Here is a 21,338-nt window from a genome sequence, read left to right as displayed (position 1 = left end):
GGTTCCCCAATCTAAGACAGAAATATATTCATTTTCCCATCACTGGACTTCAGGTTGTTTTCGGTTTTTCACTGTTACAAACAAGCCTGCAACATTTGTCTACAAACCTCTGGATATACACGTAGGAAGCTTTGGGTATTTCCCACCAGTGAAACTGCTCAGTTGAAGGGTATGTGCATCTTCATCTTTAATAAATGATACCAACATTAGAAAAGTCCGACAATGTCAAAGACTGGCAAGTGCCACATGTGATGGGTGTGGAATGGCAGCTCACTGTAGCAGGTGCTGGGGACTCAGTCGGGGTCTTGGAGAGACACTTAGTTGTAGCAAGAATGTTTCATAAATGGTATCTGATATAGTCAAGACTAGTGGGGAATAAACATGTTGCTTAAAAATAATTATCCATAGATCTGAAGTCAACAAGTCTCTTTTCTAATGTAAACATGCATACTTTTTTCAGAGGGAGGGGGAACAACTTAAACCAGAAAACACCTTCATATTAATCACTCCTCTCATATACTTAAGATTTGTACTTAATACCTTTCTCCTCCTGGACATCAGAGAGAACACCTGGGTATTCTGGCAGAAGTTTATATTTCTCCAATTTCTGAAAAAAACGTGTCACTTTCAAAGTCCTGCATGATCCTTGTCACGAATAGTTTAAGATGGCCTGGGTGATTCATGGCTTCCTTATAAACAGAACTGCCACCAACTATCCAAATCATGTCTACTTTATTTGCTAATTCTGGTTGTTCAGTAAGTTTTAAGGGATCATCCAGACTTCTGGCAAGAAAATGAGCTCCTTGTGGAGGTTCCTTGAGTTCTCTGCTGAGAACTAAATTAATTCTATCCTTTAAAGGTCGATTCTTCTCAGGAATGGAGAACCAGGTCTACCTACCCATAATCACCAGATTCTGTTTACCTTCTACTGAAGAAGGTGTGGTCATTCTCTGGAAATACCTGAATTCATTCCTGAGCGGAGGCCAGGGCAGGTCCCCATTCTTGCTGATGCCCATGTTTTGGGACACAGCGACGATGCAGTTTAGCAAACGAACCATGACAGCAGCGGTTAGCACCTCCGAGCCTGCTGGCTACACCAGGAAGCCAGGCCAAGACTTCCGTGAAATTCCCTTCTTCAAATTATTTTACATGTCCACATTGCAAATACAATACCACTGTATTAATTAATTGCAACATTCTGGAATAAGCATAGAAAAATAAATTGTATGAAACATGTAAATATATAAAATATATTTATAAAATGTAAATTTATAAAATGAAAAATACAGAGGCTGAAAGTTTAGACCGACTTTTCCACAAACATTAAACAGATTGGCATCCAAGAGATGGCATCATTTCATTCCTGAATAACATTGTCTTTTGTACCAAATCTAAATTCTAATAAGATGATTTTTTTAGGTGACTTGGAAACTTGTTTAAATAAATAAATATATTAAGCTTCAAATCACATTAGTGGGAAAGACATGTTTTTACATGAATATAAGACTTGTACCTATAGCATGTACCTATACTGATATGAGCATCAAGGGACAACTCAAAATGAGGATTATTAAATATCAGGGACCATATCAAGCTGATTTTTTCTAATTGCTGATTGTTGCTACAAATGATAGTTACTGAAGCATGACACCAAAAGAGCAAATAAACTCTTCCTATCAAAATAGGCGTAATAAACAACTTCCTTGAAGAACCATTAAACTTCGCTCCTTGTAAAGGTGAATTGGGGAGGCTACAGTGGAGGATCCTTTTGGTCTTCACCAAAGGAATCAACGCGATAAAAATCACAATGGTATCAACGCGATAAAAATCACAATGATCACAATAGTGAAAATAATAGCAGCAGCTAACATTTGGGCATTTACTGTTTCCTAATCACTGTTGTAACCGCTTTACATGCGTACTTCAGTTTAATCATTTAACACTCCCCATTAAAAGGAGAGATTATCCCCATGGGCCAGTTCTGGGGAAAAGCATGACTTAATTTCTTTTTCATTACATTCCACCCTTTTATCCTTGGGTACTGAATGTCTACGCTAACAAAGGTCATTAGATTTGGTAGATTAAGTCAGTAACTAGCTTCGCTTTGAGAATATTTTAAAGCAGTCATCATACAACATAACCCCAAAACTCATTCTTTTATTAAGCCCCAGCAATACACAGAGTGTTTAGCACAAAATGCGACTATCTTTTTATTTCTTTCTTTATTTTTTGAGACAAGGACTCGCTCTGTCGCCCACGCTGCAGTGCAGTGGCGGGATCACGGGTCACGGCAACCTCAAACTCCTGCTCAAGCGATCCTCCCACCTCAGCATCTGCAGAAGCTGGGGCCACAGGCGCAGGGATGTGTGACTTTCTAAGGTCCGGCCGCCCAGAGCTGCGCCGAGCAATCCAAGTAGCGAAAGTCGCTTTGACCCTGTCCCGCTTCCTCCGCATCCTGGGAAGTTTCAGTGTTTACCAGCTACCGGAAGTAACTGCGCGCGAAATCTCCCGCGGGACTTAAGCCTCTTCGACGAGATTTCTATAGCGCTGAAAAATCAGTATCTCGCGAGAACTTGAAGAGGAACCGTGAGAATGAAAGTGGGTGCCCGCTAATCCCGGAAGTCAGACTGTTCTTTCAGGTCAGTGGAGGCTTTTTGTTGCCGTTTCGCGTACACCTCTTGTTTGAAAGCTCTCAGCGGGACAATGCTCACCCAGGTGAGGCCTGGGGCCCGGCTGGGTACCTCTATCTGAATGAGACGCTTCTGGACGCGGCCGAGGTGGCGAGGGAGGGTGCTGGGCTGGGGGAACATCACCTTTGTTCGTCCACTCGCGAGGTTAGCGTTTCTTTGGCTTTACTGTCAAGCCCTGAAATAATGCTGAGTGCAGTAATGCTGAGTCCCTTCCGTACAGCTCGCAGACTTCTAGTACCCACTGCCTCCAGCTCTTGGGGGGCTGAGATTTGTTTTCTGTGTCATAGCGGTATCCCGGGAGCTTAAAACAGTGTCTGTTACATAGTAGGCATTGAATACACTTTTCTTGGATGAATAAATGAAACAATTGCAAGGAAGTTTCACGAGGAATTGGAGTGACTTTTTTTCCCTCTAAATTAACTTTTCACTTTAAAATAATGAAGAGTTGCAGAGTTAGTAGAGTTTTCAAATGCCTTTCACCAAGTTTTCTTGATGTCAACATCCACGGTGACTTGTTAGTTTCATTTAGAGACAAGGTCTTGCTCTGTCACCCAAGCTGGAATGCAGCTGCTCCATCATAGCTCATTGCAACCTTGAACTACTGGGCTCAAGCGATCCTTCAGCCTCAGCCTCCCTAGTAGCTGGGACTACAGGAGCGGGCCACCATGCCTGGCTAATTTTTTTTTTTTTTTTTTTTTTACTTTCTATAGAGACAGGTCCTTGATATGTTTCCCAGTCTGGTCTTGAACTGAGAAATGATCCTCTCGCCTCTTCCATGCAAAGCATGAGCCAGCTGGAGTACAGTGCCGTGATCGCGGCTCATTGCAGCCTCCACCTCCTGAGTTCAAACGATTCTCCCACCTCAGCCTCCTGAGTAGCTGGGGTTACAGGCGCCCACCACCACTCCTGGCTAATTTTTGTGTTTTTAGTAGAGACGGGGTTTCCCATATTGGCCAACGTGGTCTTGAACTCCTGACCTCATGTGATCCTCCCGCCTCCCCCTCCCACAGTGCTGGGATTACAGGGGTGAGCCACCCACCCAGCCCCTACAGTGACTTTTTAAAATTAATTTTGTTCCTTTTGACAGTTTACTCAGCCCCAGTAGATTTTGTTTTAACCTTTGCTTCACATTTGGAAAATAATTATTGGAAAAACCTTGCTTTTTCATAAGTAGGTAATGTAGTACAGTTTTGGTACATGTAAGGTATTGCTTCCATTTCAAGAACTAGTAATTATCCAAAAAAAGTGTTCTTGTCTTGAAAAAAAAGACCTTGCTAATGTTGACTTTCAATAAATTTGTAATAATATCACTGTGTGTCAGCAACTTTTTCTTATCGTCATAGCTGAAAGCAAAATCAGAGGGGAAGCTTGCAAAACAGATTTGCAAAGTTGTGTTGGATCATTTTGAAAAACAGTATTCCAAAGAACTCGGAGATGCCTGGAATACAGTAAGGTTAGTATAATTCATCTCAATGCTTTGTGATGAAACAGACAAAGTACAATATGTAGTCCTCCTTTTTGTGGGAGGGATGCTATAAGTATAAAAGCCAAAGGAATCTAAATCTGGTTGCCCTTTCCTATTGAAGCTATAGAAAGGAACAACTAAGAAGAAATAGATTGAATCATAGCATGAGGGAAAGGGGAAAGAAAACTTTGTAGGGATGGTAAGCACAAATTGTTATGCCTTTGCTTTGAGCAATTGCTTTTATCCTTGAAATAGGAATGCTCACTTGTTTGACAAAATTAATTATACTGTAAAAGAAAAACCATAAAACTTGGAATAATTGACTGGTTTCTGAAATTTAGAAGATAATACAACAAATCTTTAAAGCCAGCACTGTTTTATCTTAGCCAAAGGTACACTTTGTTCAGTAATCATATTTCTTTCCTATGTCGATGGCTGGGTATATTTTGAACACGTGCATATACAAAATTATTTAAATATAAAAACAAGGAATGTTTAATGCATGGAAGTGAGAGAAATGTGATGTGTCTGTTTGGTAAGCTGCTGTTAATGTGTGGGTTACTGTATGGGTTCTTGACATTGAGTGCCTGATACACTATATAACGCTTTCTGGAATACAAAGCAAGCCCATCTGCATGTCCGGTTTACATGCCGTCTAGTTAGTCTTTATGGGAGAAGTGAGGAGACGGCTGTGGTTACAACTATATAAACTAATTTGTGAATACTGTGATCCAAGTATCTAACAAAGCCTGAGGGTACCAGCAAAGGCCTGAAGGGTAGCTGGGTCTTGGCGACTTATAGGATTTACTTAACAAGAAGAACTAGACCTTCTAGGTTGAGGGAAGAAGGTGCACTGTTCATGAAGTCAGGACACCCCTACATGTTGCGTGAGGAAGAAAGTTTCATGGCTACAGATAGTATCTGGAACTTGGTCCAGACTAATTTTTCAGATGGTTGGCTTGTCCGTTTTTTTCTTGGATCAACTCTTAAGCATTTCTCCTTTCCAAAGGGCAGTTCTAAACATTTTTCTAAAACTAAGTTTTGGTTAATAAAGATCACAAAGTCTGAGGTGATTCTGAGATAATTTTAGGACAATTAAGCTGTTATAGAAATTGGTAAATGCTGTGATATGCAAACCGTTTATATTTGTGGGTTTTATTTCAAAAGTATTGAAAATCTTCAAACGGGTATTCTCTGTCACAGTGTTGAAAAACTGGATAATAAAGTATGTAATAAATTCATGAGGTTTTCAGTATACAAAGGTACTCAAGTAGAGTATCCAAATAACCAAACACTTATTGCATGCTTACTGTATGCCAGACAATGCTGACTTACATCATCCTCAAAACAAACCCGTTAAGAGTTTAAGTAACTTGCCCAAGTTCACTCAGCTAATAAATGGCAGAACTGAGGCTTGTGCCTAGGTTGTCTGACTCAAGAACTCCCACAGCTCATCCTTGTTCTATACTGTCTCATATCTGGAATGTGATTAAAAAAAAAAAAGACAAGATTTCAAGAGGTTTTTTTTTTTTTTTCTGTAGACTTTGTAGCAGTCTGGCTACTCATATTCTATAATGACTTATTTTTCTACTTAGTGTACGCAGAAAGCCATATACTTTTATTTGACTCTAAACAAAATGAGCAATGAACCTGAAATCCATTTAATTAGCTGTGCCTTCTGCTTCATCTACCCTGTTGTTGAGTTTTCATGGTAATTTAAGTTTTGCATAAACACGCACTAAATTATAAATAAAGGTTTCTCAGCTTAGGAAGTAGTCTGAGCGTGGAAGTTGGTATGGGGAAATAAGAACAGAATGACATATTTTGTTTTTTAACTGCTTATTTGCAAGACGTAATGTACTTGTAGAGTCTACTTCCAGGGAAAGTCAAGTGCTTTTTTTTTTTTTTTTTTTTTTGGCCTATTTAGAAAGTACTTTATTCAATATTTTTAGTTTCCTGTAGTAGTGAGGAATATTTAGTATTTAGTTTTGCTCTTTTATAATAACTTTTCTTGTCTAGTCATCCTCTGAGCAGTCCTTTAAAATTGAAGTTTACCCTGGTTCAATGTTTGCTCTATTTGTTGCCTTCATGTTCTCCTCAGGTAAGCCCATTCGTGGCATGACTTTTATCACTATGCTGTCATCTCAAGCTGTGAGGTTCTTCCCAAGATTCAGTCCCATACTTCTGTTTTTTTTAGCAACTTCAGTTACTTGGCAAACTCAAAAGTGTATTATTATTTTTCCCTACCAAACCTATGTTGCCTTTACTACCTGCATATTTTATCTGAATTAAGTGTATCACCATCAGTCTGGTTTCCTCCTTTCTTCTCTATATCTTCACTGCCTTTGTAGTAAAAAATGAACCTTATATAAAAATAGGTCTGGCAACTGCCCTCAGCTCCTGGGTGGCAATCTCTAAGCCCTTGGAATGTCCTTCCTGGTAAGTGTGTCTTTGTTCATCTGGGTGTTGAGGTCACACCTGATAATCTAACGATGTGGTTTATGTTGAGGCCTGGAGTTCACAGGTGTCAACTCAACATCCAGAAGGGCTTGTGACTAAAAGCTGTATGGACAGTCAATCATATGTACGTGACCAAGCCCGAGTAAAAAGTGGATACCAAGGCTTTGGTGAGTCTCCCTGGTTGGCAGTACTCTTGTGCATACTGTCATACATTACTGCCAGCAAAAGTTAACCTCGTTGGTGATTCCATTGGAGAGGACAACTGGAAGCTTCATGCTTTGAGTTGTTGTTCATTCTGCACTATGAGTCTCTTCCTGTGATTGTTTTTAATCTGTATGCTTTTGTTGTAATAAACTGTGACTATAACTGTGATTATAACAGCTTTCAGTGAGTTCGGTTGTGTCCCAGTGAATAATCAAACCTGAGAATCATCCTGGGAATCCCTGAACTTGTAGTTGGTGTCAGAAGTGAGAGTTGTCTTTGAGACTAAACTATCCTGCCCCTTCTTAATTTGGATCTTTTTTAAAAAATGCAGTACTGCTGCCCTTCACTTAGACCACCACAATCTCTTACCTGGCATATTGCAACAGCCATCTTTAGTACTTACCTGTTTGCTTATTTTAGCAACCACTTCTGCTTATTCCCAGTTTTTCCAGTGTTTGTGTACTAGGCATTGTGCTAAGCAATGAGAATACAAAAATGGACTGTATATAACCTGCCCTCAAATACATGTATGATTACTTGGATAATTAATGGATACTTAATAAATGTGTGATTAATATAAGAGTTAATTAGAAATCTTGATTAACTTTGGAAATTATACATGTACTTTACAGAAAGCAAAAGAAGCAGAACGTATAAGTCTGAACTGTCTGCAACATCTTTTTGTTTTGTGGACACTCTTCTCACTGACCCAGAGTTCACATACAGGGAGGAAAAACAATGTGTACCAGTCAATGTTGTAATCCCTTGGTGAATAATAACAATCCTATGTACAACCCTCTGAAATAGTTACTATTTCCATTTATAGATAGGAAAGCTGAGGCACACAGAGGTTAAGTAACTTGCCCAGGTATACATATCTCATACTTTAACTTGCCCAAGTATACACCTCTCACACTTTGAAGAGCCGTGAGAGTTTGTTTTACCCACTCTGTCATGCTGTTTCTCAGGGCTACTAAATTCCATTGTGTCACACCTTGAGTACAAACCTCCTTTGCTCCCCAGCAGTCTGCAGTACTATGTTTGGACTAAACATCTTATATTTCTGGGCAGCTCCTTCATGCTTTTGGGACTGGCTATGCTGTTCTGCTAGGAATGCCTTTTTCCCTTCTCCCTCTGTACAGTAGTGTGTGTTCAGATCCCACCTCTGCATCTTATAGCATATGACCTAGGTGAGTTAATATCTCTGTGTTCCACTGTCCTCGTCTGTAAAATGGGAAAAAATAGTATCTATTTCATATAATCATTTTGGAAGAGAAAATGAATTGATGTATATACAATGTGAATGGAATGCTGTTTGACGTATAGTAAGGCCTTCATATGCATTAGCATTATTTTTGTTACCATGATTAACCACTTCATCAAGCCTTCTGTATGTCCTTTGTATAAATTAGTTTTGCCCTTCGTGTATCCATTGCATTTTGTTGATAGAGCTATTGTAATTCTTTCAAGGTCTTATTGTTATAATTTACTAACGTGCTTATCTTTTTCCTGACAAGGGAGGGTTTTGAAGAACCAATACCTTAAGACTTGGGCAAGTCTTCTGCTTATTCCCTGTTTTGGCAGTGTTTGTGTACTAGGCATTGTGCTAAGCAATGAGAATACAAAAATGGACTGTATATATCCTGCCCTCAAATACATGTATGATTACTTGGATAATTAATGGATACTTAATAAATGTGTGATTAATATGAGTTAATTAGAAATCTTTATTAACTTTGGAAATTATACATGTACTTTATAGAAAGCAAAAGAAACAGAATGTATAAGTCTGAACTGTCTGCAACATCTTTTTTTTTTTTGGACACTCTTCTCACTGACCCTGAGTTCACATACAGAGAGGAAAAAAAATACACACACACACAATCAGATAATATTACCATAATCTGTGAGGGCAGTAGTCCCAGGTGGTTAGGGAAGAGAGAAATGAACTAGTATCTAGATTTCTATATTGTCCTATATGTTGGCTTTACACACGTTTTCAGCCTTAATCTGTGCAAGTCTCTGTAAAGAAGTAACCTTTAGACCCTTTAAAGTCAGAGGTTAGAACAATTGATAAGTATCTTGTAGTTATGGCAAATTCAGTCCTGTGATTTAAAAGTCCACACCTTTTGCTATACCTTCTGTGCTGCTGTGAAAGATCTGGAGTTGCATCCTTCCAAATGTATGCTCGGATCCCGTAGTATGAAGGACTCCTTATGTTCAGGATTTTTAGCCTGTTGATGCTCCACCAGAAACGCAAAGGATTTCCTATCTGAGGTGCAGTGAATACCAAATCTGGACATAAATTGTGCTTCTGTGAGATACAAGGAAGAGCCTTTGCCAGAATAGAATAGGAACCCATCAGCTCCTCGTTAGCATTTCTGAAGAATAAAAATAAAATGACTCAGAAACATACTTTGGTGCATTTCCATAAATTGATGTATTTTTCATTTCCAAACAACTTTTAAAATAGTTGAATGAGCACCCTCTAGTGGATAATAATAGCGCTAAATCAAGGGATTTCTCTTTTTTAGCTATGGAAATTTAAATAGGTTCTGTAATCTACAGGGTTACATTAATTGCGTTTAACAATCTCTAGATTAAATGATATTTTTCATCTTCATCACTAGGAAGGAAGGTAGCGTGGAGAGTAGCATAGTAGGAAAAAAGAATAAAGTCACAGAAAAGTTGAATGAAAATTACACTATCAAATAATAATTTGATAGTATAATTATCCAATAGTATCATTATCCAAATGATACATTATACAGTGTTGCAAGATTTTAACTTAACTATCTTTTAATTTTTTAATGCTTTAACTTTGTTAAAATAGTAAGTCGTTCAGAGAGCCTTGAATCAAAACTCTTAATTTTATCAATTTACTGTGGGATTTAGGCCCCAAGCACTTAGCCAAGGAGACAGAGAAAAATAAGTCAAGGTTCCCATATAAACGAATTAGGGAAATGGGTAAGCAGGCAGGGTGACACACAGTGTGATATGTTAGTTTAGCTTTATTAACTGTTTCTCAAACTTCAGTTATTCCTGTGTACCATCTGTCCAGTTTTACTTAATATTTATTTTTTTGGTCAGTTTTAATATTTTTCTTTTGTTTCTTAGGAATTTAAATATAAGCTAATTTTATATCATTATCAGTAAATAGATGTGCCTAGCATACAGTCGACAGACGGTGTATTTTTAGAGAACGAATGAACGTTGATAAGAAGATAATATATGATGGTTTACACCTGTGATTCCAGCACTTTGGGAGGCCAAGGCAGGAGAATTGCTTGAGGGCAGGAGGATTGCTTGAGGACAGGAGTTCAAGACCAGCATGGGCAATATAGCAAGACCTCATCTCTAGAAAAAATAAAAAATCAGCTGGTTTTGGTAGTGCATGCCTGTAGGCCCAACTACTTGGGAGAGTGAGGTAGGAGGATCCCTTGAGTCCAGGAGCTCGAGGCTTCAGTGAGCCATGATCGCACAGCAGTATTGCAGCCTGGGTGACAGATGAGACCTCGTCTCTAAAAAAAAGAAGACAAAACAGACTTAGCATATTGGAGGGAAGAGCAACAATGAGTAAGAAATAGAAAGACTTTCCAAGGGGGTATGTAGGCTCAGGCAAGTGACAGCAGTCAGTTTTCAGATCCTCAACTTTCATGTATTCTCTTTCAGAAAATTACTCTGCCCCTCTGCACGTAAGGCGGTACATATTCTCCTTTCCCAACCTGCCTTTCCCCAATTTTCCTTCACCCTTTTCACAAAAAAAGGCACACTTGCACCATTCTGGCTTCTATGCCACGTTCCTCCAGGTATTCAAAACCTCCATGTGCCCGAAACGATTGGAGTGTCAGTGTGAGAAAGCAAATGACTAACAGATTCTCTGACAAGTCAGATGGTTTCCAAGTTTTGCTTTCAACAAAAGTAAAGGAGCCTTGATTGAGATGTCAGCTAACAATTCATTTAAGACATTTTTGATGATAGCTCGCTAAGTGATTTGGGAATATAACTCCAAAAGAATTCAAAGTAAGAAACATTGCTATAACAAAATATATTTAATTCTCATCCACTTATTTAACTGAAGGTTTTTCTCAGCTCTTATAAAAACACAAAATAAGCTTAAAAATGATGTTGAATCCTGACTGATTTTATTGTAGTAAGAAGTAATATTCGTTTATGAATATATGGAAACAAAAGCTTATTTCATTAATATATCCATTTCTTACCAATTTTTACTTTTATGTTTATAAGTTGTTCTGATGGGTTTTGTATTAATAATATTATTGATCCCTGAATCCAGAAGTTACCATTTTAACACTTAGAGATTTAAGATCACAGGAAAAACAAATTTAGTATATACACATGTGTATATGTGGGGGCTAGAGAAGTATGAGAGGGTGATAAAAAGATTTCAAGCATGAAAATGCATTAAGATGAAGTTATATGAAGTAGAATGTAAATAAAAGAGGAAAACGAGCAGTGTAACATTTCCACCTGTTAAAGATGAGTCAGTCTGTGAATTTTTAAATGGGTGATGATGGGTATCAAAATCATTCTGATATTTAGATTCCACTGGGCATATATTAAAAGCAGTATAATTTGTATTTTAAAATGTCAATTTTTACAGTATGCTGGAAATTGCATCCTTTAAACATATGGTGAGATTTTAATGTCAACCTAAAATGTGTTTTTTTTTCAAAATGATATCAGTGATGCACTAGCAAATTTGCAGGTCACTGACGTTGTGTGTCTCCAGTTCTGCTGGCTGTTGAGGTACTTGCACTTCTTCTCACCTGGAAGACCAGTAAATGGAGCAGCTTCAGATTAACTGTGAATCTTGGGAGAAGGCCTGGAGTGTGGCGCCTGGCCTCTGTTTTGTAGAGTCATCTAACATACATTCCCTCTACTGACTGCTAAGCTACTTGCCCATCCATCAAAGCTTTGGATTCGGAAGCCACTTCCCTCCAGCCCCAGGGTAGCAACCCACCCAGTGCAGGCACAGGAGTGGGTGTGTGTGTGTGTGTGTGTTGTGGGGAGGAGAATGGAGGTCAGTGGCAGGTGTGTGCAAGGGGAACTGCAAGAATCATATTAATACACAGCTTTGCTTTCTTAGGGCTAGGAAGCACCAGCCTGAGCAGCCTTAGCAGTCTCTTCAAGAGTTGGTCTGTTGCAGCTGCTTCTATAGGCAGGATGTATCTAGCTGGTATCATTGTTAGAGACAAGAGGGTTTCAGGGAGGTCAGGGCCACTTGCACTAAGTGACGGCTGGGGTAAAATTCTCTTTCCCGCCCCCTTTTGTAGCTCTGTGCTGTAGTACCAGGGTCTCACACTTTGGGAATCACTCCTGTTAGGCTTTAAAGTCAGTCTGATTTGGAATCAGATACTTCTGCCTACTAGCAATGTGACCTCAGGTAAGTTGCCAAATCTCTAAAAGCCTCAGTGAACCTCTAAAATAGGAGTAAGAGCTGCCTCTCTCAAGCTTGTTGTGATGGTTCTATGATATAAGCATGCAAAATGAACATTGTACACATCCAATCAGTAACATTTATTAATAATGATAGCAGAGTATGGTGGAGGATGTGAACTGGGTGGTAAGTGGAAAGGCTTGCTTGGAGAGAGAAAACTCCCGGAGTTGAGAATGGATAAGTGAGAGAGGAAAGGTTATTCAGGGAGGTTCGGGGGCGGGGCATAGTTTATATGGAGACAAGTAAATGTTAAAGAAACTTGTTACAGGAAATCTATATAGTTCAGTAGGGTTGGGTGTAGATCATGAAAGATCAAAAATTTCGCTTGTTCTATTTAGGCCTTATTCTGTCTAGTCATTAAAGAATGAGATAGAATAATTTCTGAAGAGTTCTGCTTCAGTCTGCGATAAGTACATGTCTTTATTATTATTATATTTTAAGTTCTGAGGTACATGTGCAGAATGTGCAGTTTTGTTACATAGGTATACCCATGCCATGGTGGTTTGCTGCAACCATCAACCCGTCACCTACATTAGGTATTTCTCCTAATGTTATCCCTCCCCCAGCCTCTCACCTCCCAACACGCCCCAGTGGTGTGTGATGTTCCCCTCCCTGTATCCATGTGTTCTCATTGTTCAGTTCCCACTGATGAGTGAGAAGATGTGGTGTTTGGTTTTCTGTTCCTGTGATAGTTTGCTGAGAATGATGGTTTCCAGCTTCATCCATGTCCCTACAAAGGACATGAACTCATCCTTTTATATGGCTGCATAGCATTTCATGGTGTATATGTGCCACATTTTCTTTATCCAGTCTATCATTGATGGACATTTGGGTTGGTTCCAAGTCTTTGCTATTGTGAATAGTGCTGCAGTAAACATATATGTGCATGTGTCCCTATAGTAGAAGGATTTATAATCTTTTGGATATATACCCAGTAATGGGATTGCTGGGTCAAATGGTATTTCTAGTTCTAGATCCTTGCAGAGTTGCCACACTGTCTTCCACAATGGTCGAACTAATTTACACTCCCACTAACAGTGCAAAAGCGTTCCTCTTTCTCCACATCCGCTACAGCATCTGTTGTTTCCTGACTTTTTAATGATCATGATTCTAACTGGCGTAAGATGGTATCTCACTGTGGTTTTGCTTTGTATTTCTCTAATGATCAGTGATGATGAGCATTTTTACATATGTTTGTTGGCTGCATAAAAATCTTCTTTTGAGAAGTGTCTCTTCATATCCTTTGCTCACTTTTCGATGACATTGTTTGTTTTTTTCTTGTAAATTTGTTTAAGTTCTTTGTAGATTCTAGGTATTAGCCCTTCGTCAGATGGATAGATTGCAAAAATTTTCTCCCATTTTGTAGATTGCCTGTTCACTCTGATGATAGTTTCTTTTGCTGTGCAGAAGCTCTTCAGTTTAGTTAGATCCTACTGGTCAATTTTGGCTTTTGTTACCATTGCTTTTGGTGTTTTAGACATGAAGTCTTTGCCCATGCCTGTGTCCTGAATGGTATTTCCTAGGTTTTCTTCTAGGATTTTTGTGGTTTTAGGTCTTATGTTTAAGCCTTTAATCCATCTTGAGTTGATTTTTGTATAAGGTGTAAGGAAGGGGTTCAGTTTCAGTTTTCTGCATATGGCTAGCCAGTTTTCCCAACACCATTTATTAAACAAGGAATCTTTTCCCCATTGCTTGTTTGTGCCACGTTTGTCAAAGATCAGATGGTTGTAGATGTGTGGTGTTCTTTCTGAGGCCTCTTTTCTGTTCCATTGGTCTATGTATCTGTTTTGGTACCAGTATCATGCTGTTTTGGTTACTGTAGCCTTGTAGAATAGTTTGAAGTCAGATAGCATGATGCCTTCAGCTTTGTTCTTTTTCCTTAGGATTATCTTGGCTATGTGGCTTCTTTTCTGGTTCCATATGAAGTTTAAAGTATTTTTTTCCAATTCTGTGAAGAAAGTCAATGATAGCTTGATGGGGATGGCATTGAATCTATAAATTACTTTGGGCAGTATGGCCATTTTCACAATATTGATTCTTCCTATCCATGAGCATGGAATTATTTTCCATTTGTTTGTGTCCTCTCTTATTTCCTTGAGCAGTGGTTTGTAGTTCTATTTGAAGAGGTCTTTCACATCCTTTGTAAGTTATATTCCCAGATATTTTATTCTCTTAGTAGCAACTGTGAATGGGAGCTCACTCATGATTTGGCTGTTTGTCTGTTATTGGTATATAGGAAAGCTTGTGATTTTTGCACATTGATTTTGTATCCTGAATCTTTGCTAAAGTTGCTTATCAGCTTAAGGAGATTTTGGGCTGAGATGATGGGGTTTTCTAAATATACAATTATGTCATCTGCAAACAGGGACAATTTGACTTCCTGTCTTCCTATTTGAATACCCTTTATTTCTTTCTCTTGCCTGATTTCCCTGGCCAGAACTTCCAGTACTATGTTGAATAGGAGTGGTGAGAGAGGGCATTCTTGTCTTACGCTGGTTTTCAGAGGGAATGCTTCCATTTTTTGCCCATTGAGTATGATATTGGCCGTGGGTCTGTCATAAATAGCTCTTATTATTTTGAGATATGTTCCATCAATACTAGTTTATTGAGAGTTTTTAGCCTGAAGGGGTGTTGCAAAGGCCTTTTCTGCATGTATTGAGATAATCATGTGGTTTTTGTCATTAGGTCTGTTTATGTGATGGATTACATTTGTTTTTTTTTCAAGGATTAATTTAATTTTTAAAACAAATACAAGTATTGATTCACTCTTCTCAACTTGACAGTCTGCCTGTGGTATAGCTGTCAGGTAAAAACATACATCTTTACAACACTGTGGTCGCAAGTTAAAAACAAACAAATAAATACACCATTTCACAGAAAGGAAACAACATGAAAATAGCTCAAGAAATACACTAATGATCAAAAATATATGGGGAAAGAGGAACACGTAGTTTTGACTTAACTGAAGAAACCAAGAAGAAACTGGTCTACGTATGTAAATGTGCATCCTGGAAAGGCAGGTGTCAAGATTTTCGGGTAGGAATCTATATGTCTTTAATCTCCCCTATTTCCTGAATAAAAGTGACCTCTTTCAGTATTTATACTTCGTGGCTCAGACACCTACCTCATTTGGCTCTGTTTCTTACTCACTCTAGTCTCTACTTAAATGAGTCTGAAAAATTTGGCAATATAGCATAAGGAGAGAAATAATCACACATAATATTTTCATTTCTGTAGCTAGTTTAGATCAGGGTTTGTTACTAGAAAATTCCTGAAGAAAATTTCAACATTAAGTCTGTGGCCTTGCTGAACCAAGCCCCCCCCATTAATATTTAGAAAAAACCCACTGTTTGGGCTAATAGCATTATTGGTGGTACCTATTATATAGAGGGATACCTGAACAAAGTCTGTCTCAAAACCAGCATTAAGTCACTCTCAGTCTGAAAAGAAAAAAAAGGGAGTCTAAAGTCACAAGAAGTAAAGACATATCTAGGACTCTTGTCCTTCTGGATCCACATTTCCGTCAGGGTCTTCGTCATTTTAAATGTTCTCTGCCATTTGCCACACTTGCAGGATGTTGTCTTCTGATACAGAACAAATCACCCAAGATTCACTGGGATTCCAGGAGAAATCAGATATCTTGGCAGCGTGACCACCATGAATAAACAACAACGCTGGTGGCCCATCTTCTGGGGGTTGTTCCTCTCCAATTTTACTTAAATCCCAGACATTCATTCTGTGATCAGTACCACTGGAAGCCAAAATAGCCTCATTGTGAGGTGACCACTGAACCTGGAATATTTCATCCTTATGTGACTCAAAGGAATGTAACATAAGTTTCAGATTTTTCAGATCCCACAAGGCAACAGTCTTATCAGCTGATCCTGTGGCAAGAATGAACTCAGTATAAGGATTGAAAGGCAGTTCACTTCAGCAGTGTGAGCATCAACTGAGTGTCTTGGTTTGGAAGTATTGTTTGAACGAGTATCCCAAATCATAAGTTTCTGATCATCAGCAACTGACACAGAGACTCATGGAGCAGATTTCAGGAAACATCTTCTACTACTGCTGTATGCCCTGTAAAGATGGTCTTCACATCCACCACTTTTCCCTCCTTTGGAATGGCACTGATGTCCTACAGGCAGATGGTGTGATCATCAGAAGCACCAAGTAAGTGCCCACTGAGATTTGGGTTCCAAGAAAGCCCATAGCCTTCCTTCTGATGTCCACGGAGATGCAAGTCTGGGTTGCACTCTCCAGAAAGATCTGGTTTAGAAGGATGTTTTGTATAGTCGAAGACAAGAACATTACTGGAAGGAGTCTTTGTTGTGATGATATAAGGATTCTGGGGCATATAATGGGCCCTGTTTACTTCTCCTTCATGGTTGATCTTGATTTCTATTTCAATTTTTCCACTAACTGAATGAAAACCTCCAAATTCTCTTTCTCACTGTCATAGTATGATGCATCACACTGAGCATCACACTGATGCATCATTAGGGAGTTGCACACAAGATGGTTTCGTACATCCAATGTGAGCGTCCCCAGGACAAGTTGATGAATGCTGAAATCTTTCCCTTCAGGTCTGGTTACACCTGGAAGCCACTGGGCAGTTAGGCTGGGCCACTCCAAAGCCTGCGTCATCACCAAATCATAAAGAAAAGGGGTGTTCTTTTTCCATATTTTGTACTCCTTGTGGATCACTCGTTCTTCCACTGCATCATCAAAGGCTGCTTCCTTGTCTGCCATGGAGAGCAGGCAAGCCAGGGGAATCCTGGAGTCGAGCATTGTGGGAGGGTCAGGGAAGCTACAGGCTGGATTGATTTGCGTATGTTGAACCAGTCTTGCATTCCAGGTATGAAGCTGACTTCGTGGTGGATAAGCTTTTTGATGTGCTGCTGGATTTGGTTTACCAGTATTTTATTGAGGATTTTCACATTGATGTTCATCAGGGATATTGGCCTGAAATTTCATTTTGTTGTTGCATCTCTGCCAGGTTTTGGTATCAAGATGATACTCATAAAATGAGTTAGGGAAGATTCCCTCTTTTTCTATTGTTTGGAATAATTTCAGAAGGAATGGTACTAGCTCCTCTTTGTACATCTGGTAGAATTTGGCTGTGAATTCGTCTGGTCTTGGACATTTTTTGGTTGGTAGGCTATTAATTACTGCCTCAATGTCAGAACTTGTTATTGGTCTATTCAGGGATTCGACTTCTTCCTGGTTTTGACTTGGGAAGGTGTATGTCTCCAGGAATTTATCCATTTCTTCTAGATTTTCTATTTTATGTGTATAGAGGTGTTTATAGTATTCTCTGATGGTAGTTTGTATTTCTGTGGGGTCAGTGGTGATATCCCCTATATCATTTTTTATTACGTTTATTTAATTCTTCTCTCTTTTCTTCTTTATTAGTCTGGCTAGCGGTCTATCTATTTTGTTGCTGTTTTCAAAAACCAGCTCCTGGATTCACTGATTTTTTTGAAGGGATTTTCTGGTCTCTATCACCTTAAGCTCTGCTCTGATCTTAGTTATTTCTTGCCTTCTGCTAGCTTTTGAATTTGTTTGCTCTTGCTTCTCTGGTTCTTTTAATTTTGATGTTAGGTTGTCAATTTTAGATCTTTCCGGCTTTCTCTTGTGGGCATTTAGTGCTATAAACCTCCTTGTACACACTACTTTAAATGTGTCCCAGAGATTCTGGTACATTGTGTCTTTGTTCTCATTAGTTTCAAGGAACATCTTTATTTCTGCCTTCATTTCGTTATTTACCCAGTAGTCATTCAGGAGCGGGTTGTTCAGTTTCCATGTAGTTGAGCGGTTTTGAATGAGTTTCTTAATCCTGAGTTCTAATTTGATTGCACTCTGTTCTGAGAGACTGTTTGTTACGATTTCCATTCTTTTGCATTTGCTGAGGAGTGTTTTACTTCCTACTATGTGGTCAGTTTTAGAATAAGTGTGATGAGGTGCTGAGAAGAATCTATATTCTGTTGATTTAGGGTAGAGAGTTCTGTAGCTGTCTATTAGGTCAGCTTGGTCCAGAACTGAGTTCAAGTCCTGAATATCCTTGTTAATTTTCTGTCTCACTGATCTGTCTAATATTGACAGCGGGGTGTTAAAGTCTCCCACTATTATTGTGTGGGAATCTAAGTCTCTTTGTAGGTCTCTAAGAACTTGCTTTATGAATCTGGGTGCGCCTGTGTTGGGTGCGTATATATTTAGGATAGTTAGCTCTTCTTGTTGCATTGATCCCTTTACCATTATGTAATGGCCTTCTTTGTCTCTTTTGATCTTTGTTGGTTTAAAGTCTGTTTTATCAGAAATTAGGATTGGAACTCCTGCTTATTTTTGCTTTCCATTTGCTTGGTAAATATTCCTCCATCCCTTTATTTTGAGCCTATGTGTGTCTTTGCACATGAGATGGGTCTCCTGAATATAGGACACTGATGGGTCTTGACTCTTTATCCAGTTTGCCAGTCTGTGTCTTTCAATTGGTGCATTTAGCCTATTTGCGTTTAAGGTTAATATTGTTATGTGTCAATTTGATCCTGTCACTATGATGCTAGCTGGTTATTTTGTCCGTTAATTCATGCAGTTTCTTCATAGTGTCGATGGTCTTTACAATTTGGCATGTTTTTCCAGTGGCTGATACTGGTTGTTCCTCTCCATGTTTAGTGCTTCTTTCAGGAGCTCTTGTAAGGCAGGCCTGGTGGTAACAAAATCTCTCAGCATTTACTTGCCTGTAAAGGATTTTATTTCTCCTTCGCTTGTGAAGCTTAGTTTGGCTGGATATGAAATTCTGGGTTGAAAATTCTTTAAGAATGTTGAACATTGACCCCCACTGTCTTCTGGCTTGTAGTTTCTGCCGAGAGATGCTCTTAGCCTGATGGCTGCCCTTTGTGGGTAACCTGACCTTTCTCTCTGGCTGCCCTTAGCATTTTTTCCTTCATTTCAACCTTGGTGAATCTGATGATTATGTGTCTTGGGGTTGCTCTTCTCAAGGAGCATCTTTGTGGTGTTCTCTTTATTTCCTAAATTTGAATGTTGGCCTGCCTTGCTAGGTTGGGGAAGTTCTCCTGGATAATATCCTGAAGGATGTTTTCCAACTTGGTTCCATTCTCCCCGTCACTTTCAGATATACCAATCAAATGTAGATTTGGTCTTTTCACATAGTCCCATATTTCTTGGAGGCTCTGTTCCTTCCTTTTTATTCTTTTTTCTCTAAACTTGTCTCCTTGCTTTATTTCATTAAGTTGATCTTCAGTCTCTTATATCTTTTCTCCTGCTTGATCGATTCAGCTATTGATACTTGTGTATGCTTCACGGAGTTGTTGTGCTGTGTTTTTCAGCTCCATCAGGTCATTTATATTCTTCTCTAAACTTGTTATTCTACTTAGCAATTCATCTAACCTTTTCTCGAGGTTCTTAGCTTCCTTGCATTGGGTTAGAATATGCTCCTTTAGGTCAGAGGAGTTTGTTATTACCCACCTTCTGAAGCCTACTTCTGTCAGTTCGTCAAACTCATTCTCCAGTTTTGTTTCCCTGCCTGTGAGGAGTTGTGATCCTTTGGAGGAGAAGAGGCATTCTGGTTTTTGGAATTTTCAGCCTTTTTGCACTGGTTTCTCCTCATCTTTGTGGATTTATCTACCTTTGGTCTTTGATGTTGGTGACCTTCGGCTGGGGTCTTGAGTGGACGTGCTATTCCTTTCTGTTTGTTCATTTTCCTTCTAACAGTCGGGCCCCTCTGCTGCAGGTCTGCTGGAGTTTGCTGGAGGTGCACTCCAGACCCTGTTTGCCTGGGTGTCCCAGTGGAGGCTGCAGAACAGCAAAGATTGTTGCCTGTTCTGTCCTCTGAAAGTTTTGTCCCAGAGGGGCACTTGCCAGATGTCAGCCCGAGCTCTCCTGTGTGAGGTGTCTGTCAGCCCCTACTGGGAGGTGTCTCCCAGTCAGGATACACGGGGGTAGGGAACCCACTGAGGAGGCCGTCTGACCCTTAGCAGAACTTGAACGTTGTGCTGGGACATCCGCTGCAGTCTTCAGAGCCGTCAGGCGGGGATGTTTTAAGTCGCTGAAGCTGCACCCACAGCTGCCCCTCCCAGCATGTGCTCTGTTCCAGGGAGAGGGGATTTTATCTATCAGTCCCTTACTGAGGTTGCTGCCTTCTTTTCAGAGACGCCCGGCCCAGAAAGCAACAATCTGGCAGTCTGGCCACCGCAGCCTTGGTGAGCTGCAGTGGGCTCTGCCCAGTTTGAACTTCCTAGTGGCTTTGATGACACTGAGGGTAAAACCTCCTACTCAAGCCTTAGTAATGGCAGACGCCCCTCCCTCTACCAAGCTCCGGCATCCCAGGTTGATCTCAGACTGCTGCTGTGCTGGCAGTGACAATTTCAAGCCAGTGGATCTTAGTTTGCTGGGCTCCATGAGGGCGGGACCCACCGAGCCAAACCACTTGGCTCCCTGGCTTCAGCACCCCTTTCCAGGGGAGTGAATGGTTCTGTCTCGCTGGCGTTCCAGGTGCCACTGGGGTATGGAAAAGAAAACTCCTACAGCTCGTTCGGTGTCTGCCCAAACAGCCGCCCGATTTTGTGCTTGAAACCCAGGGCCCTGGTGGGGTAGACGCTGAACGGAATCTCCTGGCCTGCAGGTTGCACAGACCATGGGAAAAGCATGGTGTCTGGACCAGAGTGCATGGTTCCTCAGGCTCAGTCCCTCACGGCTTCCCTTGGGTAGGGGAGAACATTCCCCAACCCATTTCCCTTCCCTGGGGAGGTGGTGCTCCACCCTGCTTCAGCTCACCCTTTGTGGGTTGCACCCACTGTCCAACCAGTCCCAGTGAGATGAACCAGGTACCTCAGTTGGAAATGCAGAAATCACCCACCTTCTGCGTTGATCTTGCTGGGAGCTGCAGACCGGAGTTGTTCCTAATGGGCCATCTTGTCAGCAATCCTCAGTACATGTCTTTAAATCGGATTGGGGCTCTCTCCCCCTTAAATTTTTTAATGGCTTCTCATCACTTAGAAGATAAAATTCTAAAACCTTATCACATTATACTTGGTAATCTTCT

The 21,338-nt window shown here is 40.0% G+C and overlaps 1 protein-coding gene and 1 pseudogene across 8 annotated transcripts in view; one reads left to right on the top strand and one right to left on the bottom strand.

Annotated features, from left to right (window-relative positions):
- Nucleotides 1–557: 557 nt before the first annotated feature.
- Nucleotides 558–1,058, bottom strand: LOC111545126 (annotated as a pseudogene).
- Nucleotides 1,059–2,493: 1,435 nt separating this feature from the next.
- Nucleotides 2,494–21,338, top strand: part of NSUN3 (NOP2/Sun RNA methyltransferase 3) — a 115,109-nt gene continuing 96,264 nt past the window's right edge. Inside the window, exons 1-3 of one of the 8 annotated variants that reach the window (XM_023216036.2) lie at nt 2,620–2,639; nt 4,034–4,143; nt 15,854–16,450. In XM_023216036.2, the coding sequence (XP_023071804.2) occupies nt 16,314–16,450 (137 nt within the window). In that variant the 5' untranslated portion in view covers nt 2,620–2,639; nt 4,034–4,143; nt 15,854–16,313. Of the gene's footprint in view, nt 2,716–4,033; nt 4,144–15,853; nt 16,451–21,338 lie in introns of those variants that run through there. The other 7 variants (XM_026457185.2, XM_023216042.2, XM_023216035.2 and 4 more) reach the window with 7 other exon arrangements.

Source organism: Piliocolobus tephrosceles, chromosome 2 (assembly GCF_002776525.5).
Source record: "Piliocolobus tephrosceles isolate RC106 chromosome 2, ASM277652v3, whole genome shotgun sequence".
Lineage (NCBI taxonomy): Eukaryota > Metazoa > Chordata > Mammalia > Primates > Cercopithecidae > Piliocolobus > Piliocolobus tephrosceles.
Note: the sequence above shows the minus strand (reverse complement) of the source record. Positions and strands in the feature narration are given on the sequence as shown.